At 71.5% G+C, this 7,370-nt stretch overlaps 2 protein-coding genes across 2 annotated transcripts; both read right to left on the bottom strand.

Annotated features, from left to right (window-relative positions):
* Window positions 1–2,452: 2,452 nt before the first annotated feature.
* Window positions 2,453–3,121, bottom strand: LOC119141998 (basic proline-rich protein-like). The gene has a single exon (XM_037374708.1). It carries the CDS (start codon window positions 3,119–3,121, stop codon window positions 2,453–2,455), a length of 669 nt encoding a protein of 222 aa, XP_037230605.1.
* An 889-nt stretch (window positions 3,122–4,010) lies between these two features.
* On the bottom strand, window positions 4,011–6,828 carry LOC119141997 (basic proline-rich protein-like). Its single transcript, XM_037374707.1, has 4 exons — window positions 6,622–6,828; window positions 5,795–6,493; window positions 4,672–5,533; window positions 4,011–4,576 (listed from the first exon to the last, which is right to left on the bottom strand). The coding sequence occupies exons 1-4, from the start codon at window positions 6,826–6,828 to the stop codon at window positions 4,011–4,013; spliced, it is 2,334 nt and encodes a 777-aa protein (XP_037230604.1).
* Window positions 6,829–7,370: the final 542 nt, after the last annotated feature.

The raw sequence follows: 7,370 nt of genomic DNA, 5'->3' as shown, positions 1-7,370 counted from the left end.
TCAGCAAAATACTTTTGTGAAGCAAAAGCAGCTCAATATATCATCACTTTGAGCAAGCGATCAAGTTGCCAAGCTTATAGCATGCGCTGGCAGAGCATTCATAGAGGGAGAATTTGTTACGTGTTTTGGTAAAGCATTTAGAAGAAAAATTAAATTATTTAAACTAACCCTGGTACTGAATTGGAAATTATAATTAAAAAAACATACCTGCATTGTGGCAAAATACGTAGATACACTATTCATGGTGGGTGGGTGGGGTTTTTTTGTTTTGAATGATCTACGCAAGTGAGTAAAGTGCTTCATATGTGAAACTGTATTAGGAGTCATCTGAAAATACTGAGGAAAAATAAAATATTGTGGAGGCAATATTGAGGCAAAACTCATCACTCGGATGCCTGGAAAAGGCAAGAGCACGCCTGCAGGTCCCGGCAGTGAGGCTGTGAAGAGGCTGTGTAAGGACACTGGTGATGACTGATACGTTGTCCTCTCTAGATGCAGACTTGTGTGGTTTGCAGCAAAACAAAACAGCACGTCAGCACAGGATACGGATGCATTTCCACAAGTCATGACAAAACGAGCTGGTTTGCCTTTACAATTCATTTATCAAAGCCGCGGGGGTCCCGGTCCCAGGGTCCCGGTCCCGGTCCGAGCCCTGTGGTTCCCGGTCCTGGCCCGGTCTGAGCCGCAGGGGTCACCATCCCGGGGTTCCCGGTCCCAGTCTAGGTCTCGAGCCCTAGTCCGGTGAGTCCCGGTCCGAGCCCGGGGGTCCTGGTCCGAGTCGCAGGGGTCCCGGTCCCGGTCGTCCAAATCCTGAGCCATGGGTGTCCCGGTCCCAGTTCCAGTCCCGAGCTGCGGGGGTCCCGGTCCTGGTCCCGACCTCAGAGCCTCGTCCCGGTCGCGGTCCCGAGCCGTGGGGGCGCCGGTCCCGGCGATCCCGGTCCCTGTCCCGGTCCCCAGCCGCGGGGGTCCTGGTCCCGGTCATCCCGGTCCCGGCGGTCCTGGTTTCAGGCCCGGCCTGAGCTACGGGGGCGCCTGTCCTGGCTGTCCCGGTCCCTGTCCCGGTCCGAGCCGCGGGGGTCCCGGGCCCAGACATCTCGGTCCAGGTCCCGAGCCGCGGGGGCGCCAGACCCGGCTGTCCCGGTCCCCGTCCCGATCCGAGCCGCGGTGGTCCCGGTGGTCCTGGTTTCGGAACCAGCCTGAGCCGCGGGGGTGCCGGTCCCGGACCCGGTCCCGAGCCGCATGGGTCATGGTTCCGGGGGTCCCGGTCCAGGTCACAAGCCGCAGGGGTCCCGGCCACGGGGGTTTCGGTCCCGGTTCGAGCCGTCAGCCGCAGGGGTCACGGTCCCAGGGCTCCAGGTCTTGGTCTCGCTGCGAGACGCAGAGGGTCCTGAGCCGCAGGGGGTCCCAGTCCTGGTCCCTGATCCAAGCCGCGGGGGTCCCGGTTCCGGCCGTCCCAGTCCTGGTCCCCGTTCGAGCCGCGGGGGTCCCAGTCTCGGTCCCTGATCCAAGCCGCGGGGGTCCCGGCCCAGGGATCCCGGTCCCGGTCCCAAGCTGCGGGGGTCCCGGCCCCGGAGGTCTTAGACCTGGTCCCGGCCCGAGCTGCGGGGGTCCCGATGCCAAGGGTCCCGGTGCCGGTCTCTAGCCGCGGGGGTCCCGGTCCCGGGGGTGCCGGTCCCAGTCTCGAACCACAAGGGTCCGTGTCCCCAGGGTCCCGGTCCGAGCTGTGGGGGTCTGGGGCCCGGTTCACTCCCGAGCCGCGGGGGTCACGGGTCCCAGTGGTCCAGGTCCCAGTCCTGAGCTGCGAGAATCCCGGTCCCAGTCCCGGTCCCGGTCCGAGCCGCGGGGGTCCCAGTCCCGGGGGTGCGGGTCCCGCTCCCGAGCCGCGGGGGTCCCGGTCCCGGTTCCCAGGCCAAGGCGCAGGGGTCCGGTCCTGTGGTCTTGGCCCCAGTCCCGGTCCGAGACGCGGGGGTCCAAGTCCTGAGCTGCAGGGGTCCCGGTCCCCGGGGTCCCGGTCCTGAGCCGCGGAGGTCCCAGTTCCTGGTCCCGAGCCGCGGGGGTCCCAGTCTACAGTTGTCCGGGTCCCAGTCCTGAGCTGCGAGAATCCTGGTCCCGGTCCGAGCCGCGGGGGTCCCAGTCCCGGGGGTCCCGGTCCAGGTCCCTGGTACGAGCCGCAGGGGTCTCGGTTCCGAGGATCCTGGTCGCAGTCCCGGTCTTGGTCCGGGCCGCGGGGGTCCAAGTCCCAGGCGTCCGGGTCCGGAGGTCCCTGGTACGAGCTGCAGGGGTCTCGGTTCCGAGGATCCCGGTCCCGGTCCCGAGCCGCGCAGGTCCCGGTCCCGAGCCACGTGGTCCCTGTCGCCGGGGTCCAGAGGTCCCGGTCCTGAGACGCGGGGGTCCCTGTCACAGGGGTCCCGTTCGCGGTCCGGAGCCGCGGGGGTTCCAATCCTCGGGGTCCTCATCGCGGTCCCGAGCTGCGGGGGTCCCGGTCCCCGGCGTCCCGGTCCTGAGCCACGTGGGTCCCTGTCCCGAACCGCAGGGGGTCCTGGTCCCGGGATCCCGGTTCCGAGTCGTGGGGGTCCCGGTCCCCGGGGTGCGGAGGTCCCCGTCCCACGCTGCGGGGGTCCCAGTCCCTGGGGTCCCCGTCCGGGTCCGAGCCGCAGGGGTCCCAGTCCCCAGGGTCCCGGTTCGGTCTCGAGCCCCGGGGGTCACGGGTCCCGGTGGTCCAGGTCCCAGTCCTGAGCTGTGAGAATCCTGATCCCAGTCCCGGTCCGAGCGGCGGGGATCCCGGTCCCGGGGGTCTGGGTCCCGGTCCCTGGTTCGAGCCGCGGCGGTCTCGGTTCCGAGGATCCCGGTCGCGGTCCCGAGCCGCAGGGGTCCAGGTCCCGAGCAGCGGGGGTCCAGGTCCTGGACCCGAGCCACGGGTTGTCCCGGTCCCCGGGGTCCCGCTTCGGTCCCGAGCCGCAGGGGTCCCGGTCCCGGTGGTCTGGGTCCCGGTCTCGATCCCCAGCCGCGGGGGTCCCAGTCCCGGGGTCTTGTCCCCAGTCCCGTCCCGAGCCACGGGGGTCTCGGTGCCAAGGATCCCGGTCGCGGTCCCGAGCCGCGGGGGTCCCGGTCCCGGTCCCATCCCGAGCTGCGGGGGTCCCGGTCCCGAGCCGCGGGGGTCCCGGTCACCGGGGTCCCGGTCCCGAACCGCGGGGGTCCCAGTCCCCAAGGTCCCGGTTCGGTCCTGAGCCGCGGGGGTCCTGGTTCCAAGCCGCGGAGGTCCCAGTTCCCGGTCCCGAGCCGTGGGGGTCACGGGTCCCAGTGGTCCAGGTCCCAGTCCTGAACTGCGAGAATCCCGGTCCCAGGCCCGGTCCGGTCCGAGCCACAGGTGTCCCGGTCCCTGGGCTCCCGGTTCAGTCCTGAGCCCCCGGGGTCCCGTTCCCGAGCCGCGGGTGAAACGGGTCCCAGTGGTCCAGGTCCCAGTCCTGAGTTGCGAAAATCCCGGTCCCAGTCCCGGTCTCGGTCCGAGCCGCGGGGGTCCCGGTCCCGGTCCTGAGCCGCAGGGTGTCCCGGTCCCCGGGGTCCCGCTTCGGTCCGGAGCCGTGGGGGTCCGGGTCCCGAGCCACGAGAGTCCTGGTCCTGAGCCGCGGGGGCCCCGGTCCTGATCCCGAGCCGAGGGGTGTCCCCGCCCCGGGGTCCCGGTTCAGTCCCAAGCCGCGGGGTCCCAGTCCCGGGGGTCCAGGTCCCGGTCGCGGTCCCGAGCCGCGGGGGTCCCGGCCCCGGGTCCTGCTCCAAGGCGCAGGGGTCCGGTCCCGTGGTCTTGGCCCCAGACCTGGTCCGAGCCGCGGGGGTCCAAATCCCGAGCCGCGGGGGTCCCCGACCCTGGGGTCCCGGTCCCGAGCCGCGGAGGTCCCAGTTCCCGGTCAGCGGGGGTCCAGGTCCCGTCCCCAGCCGCAGGGTGTCCCGGTCCCCGGGGTCCCGTTCGCGGTACGGAGCCTTGGGGGTTCCAGTCCTCGGGGTCCCGGTCCTGGTCATGAGCCGCGGGGGTCCCGGTCCCCGGCGTCCCGGTCCCGAGCCACGTGGGTCCCTGTCCCGAACCACAGGGTGTCCTGGTCCCGGGATCCCGGTTCCGAGTCGCGGGGGTCCCGGTCCCCAGGGTGCGGAGGTCCCCGTCCCGCGCCGCGGGGGTCCCGGTCCCTGGGGTCCCCGTCCAGGTCTGAGCCACAGGGGTCCCAGTCCCCAGGGTCCCGGTTCAGTCTCGAGCCCCGGGGGTCACGGTCCCGGTGGTCCAGGTCCCAGTCCTGAGCTGCGAGAATCCCAGTCCCGGTCCCGGTCCGAGCGGCGGGGATCCTGGTCCCGGGGGTCTGTGTCCCTGTCCCTGGTTCGAGCCGCAGGGGTCTCGGTTCCGAGGATCCCGGTCGCGGTCCTGAGCCGCAGGGGTCCCAGTCCCGAGCAGCGGGGGTCCAGGTCCCGGACCCGAGCAGTGGGTTGTCCCGGTCCCCGGGGTCCCGCTTCGGTCCCGAGCTGCGGGGGTCCCGGTGCCGGCGGTCCAGGTCCTGGTCTCGGTCCCCAGCCGCGGGGGTCCCGGTCCCGGTCCCTAGTCCGAGCCGCGGGGGTCCGGTCCCGTGGTCTTGGCCCCAGTCCCGTCCCGAGCCGCGGGGGTCCCAGTCTTGGTCCCGAGCCACGGGGTACCCCGTCCCGAGCCGCGGGGCTCCCGGCTCCGTCCACAGCCACAGGGTGTCCCAGTCCCTGGGGTCCCATTCGCGGTCCAGAGCCTTGGGGGTTCCAGTCCTTGGGGTCCCGGTCCCGGTCCCGAGCCGTGCAGGTCCCGGTCCCGAGTCGCAGGGTCCCTGTCGCCGGGGTCCGGAGGTCCCGGTCCCGAGACGCGGGCGTAATGGTCACAGGGGTCTCGTTCACGGTCCCGCGCTGCGGGGGTCCCAGTCGCGGGGGTCCTGGTCCAGGTCCCGAGCAGCGGGGGTCCCTGTCCCCGGGGTCCCAGTTCGGTCTGGAGCCGCGGGGGTCCCGGCTCGCGGTGGTCCAGGTCCCAGTCCTGAGCTGCGAGAATCCCAGTCCTGGTCCCGGTCTCGGTCCGAGCCACGGGGATCCAAGTCCCGGGGGTCCGGGTCCCGGTCTCGGTCCCCAGTTGCGGGGGTCCCGGTCCTGGTTCCTGGTCCAAGGCGCAGGGGTCCGGTCCCGGGGTTATGGCCTTAGACGTGGTCCGAGCCGCAGGGGTCCCGGTTCCCGGTACCGAGCTGCAGGGGTCCCGGGCTACAGTTGTCCGGGTCCCAGTCCTGAGCTGCGAGAATCCCGGTCCCGGTCCGAGCCGCGGGGGTCCCAGTCCCGGGGGTCCCGGTCCGGGTCCCTGGTACGAGCCGCAGGGGTCTCGGTTCCGAGGATCCTGGTCGCGGTCTCGGTCTCGGTCCGAGCCGCAGGGGTCCAGGTCCCGGGCGTCCGGGTCCGGAGGTCCCTGGTACGAGCCGCAGGGGGTCTCGGTTCCGATGATCCCGGTCGCGGTCCTGAGCCGCGCAGGTCCCGGTCCCAAGCCACGTGGTCCCTGTCGCCGGGGACCGGAGGTCTCGGTCCTGAGACGTGGGGGTCCCGGTCACAGGGGTCCCGTTCGGGGTCCGGAGCCTCGGGGGTTCCAGTCCTCGGGGTCCTGGTCCCAGTCACGAGCTGCGGGGATCCCGGTCCCCGGCGTCCCGGTCCTGAGCCACGTGGGTCCCTGTCCCGAACCTCAGGGTGTCCTGGTCCCGGGATCCCGGTTCCGAGTCGCGGGGGTCCCGGTCCCCGGGGTGCGGAGGTCCCCGTCCCGTGCCACGGGGGTCCCGATCCCTGGGATCCCCGTCCGGGTCCAAGCCGCAGGGCGGTCCGAGCTGCGGGGGTCCCGGTTCGGTCTCGAGCCCCGGGGGTCACGGGTCCCGGTGGTCCAGGTCCCAGTCCTGAGCTGCGAGAATCCCGGTCCCGGTCCCGGTCTCGGTCCAAGCCGCGGGGTCCCAGTCCCGGGGGTCCGGGTCCCGGTCTCGGTCCCCAGCCGCGGGGGTCCCGGTCCCGGTTCCTGGTCCGAGGCGCAGGGGTCCGGTCCCGGGGTCTTGGCCCCAGACCCAGTCTGAGCCGCGGGGGTCCCAGTTCCCGGTCCCGAGCCGCGGGGGTCACGGGCCACAGTTGTCCGGGTCCCAGTCCTGCGTTGCGAGAATCCTGGTCCCAGGCCCGGTCTCGGTCCCGAGCCGGCGGGGTCCCGGTCCCGAGCCGCGGGGGTCACGGGTCCCGGTGGTCCAGGTCCCAGTCCTGAGCTGCGAGAATCCCGGTCCCAGTCCCGGTCCCAGTCTGAGCCTCGAGGGTCCCAGAACCGGGGGTCTGGGTCCCGGTCCCTGGGTCGAGCCGCAGGGGTCTCGGTTCCGAGGATCCCGGTCGCGGTCCCGAGCCGCAGGGGTCCAGGTCCCGGACCCGAGCCGCGGGTTGTCCCGGTCCCGATTCCTGGTCCAAGGCACAGGGGTCCGGTCACGGGGTTATGGCCCTAGACGCGGTCCAAGCCACGGGGGTCCCGGTTCCCGGTCCCGAGCCGCGGGGGTCCCAGGCTACAGTTGTCCGAGTCCTAGTCCTGAGCTGCGAGAATCCCGGTCCCAGTCCCGGTCTCAGTCCGACCCGCGGGGGTCCGGGTCCCGGGGGTCCGGGTCCGGAGGTCCCTGGTATGAGCCGCAGAGGTCTCGGTTCCGAGGATCCCGGTTGCGGTCCCGAGCCGCGGGGGTCCTGGTCCCCGCGGTGCGGAGGTCCCAGACCCGAGCCGAGGGGGTCCAGGTCCCGAGCCGCGGGGGTCCCGGTCCCCAGGGTCCCGCTTCGGTCCTGAGCCATGGGGGTCCCAGTCCCGGGGGTCCGGGTCCCAGTTCCTGCTCCGAGCCGCGGGAGTCTCTGTAACGAGGATCCTGGTCGCGGTCCCGAGCCACCCGGGTCCTGGTCACAGGGGTCCCGGTTGCGGTCACGAGCCGCTGGGGTCCCGGTCCCCGACGTCCCGGTCCGTGTCCGAGCTGCGGGGGTCCCGGTCACAGGGGTCCCGGTCGTGGTCCCGAGCCAAAGGGTTCATGGGTCCCGGTGGTCCAGGTCCCAGTCCTGAGCTGCGAGAATCCCGGTCCCGGTCCCGGTCTCGGTCTGAACCGTGGGGGTTCCAGTCCCGGTATCGAGCCGCAGGGGTCCCGGTCTTGGGAGTCCCGGTCCCGGTCCCTGGTCCGAGCTGCAGGGGTCTCAGTTCCGAGGATCCCGGTCATGGGGTCCTCGGGGCCCCGGTCGCAGTCCCGAGCCGCGCGGGTCCCGATCCAGAGCTGGGGGGTTCACGGGTCCCAGCGGTCCAGGTCCCAGTCCTGAGCTGCGAGAATCCCGGTCCCGGTCTCGGTCCCCAG

The sequence above is a fragment of the Falco rusticolus genome, unplaced genomic scaffold, assembly GCF_015220075.1.
Source record: "Falco rusticolus isolate bFalRus1 unplaced genomic scaffold, bFalRus1.pri scaffold_143_arrow_ctg1, whole genome shotgun sequence".
Classification (NCBI taxonomy): domain Eukaryota; kingdom Metazoa; phylum Chordata; class Aves; order Falconiformes; family Falconidae; genus Falco; species Falco rusticolus.
This window is presented reverse-complemented; position numbering and strand designations above follow the sequence as displayed.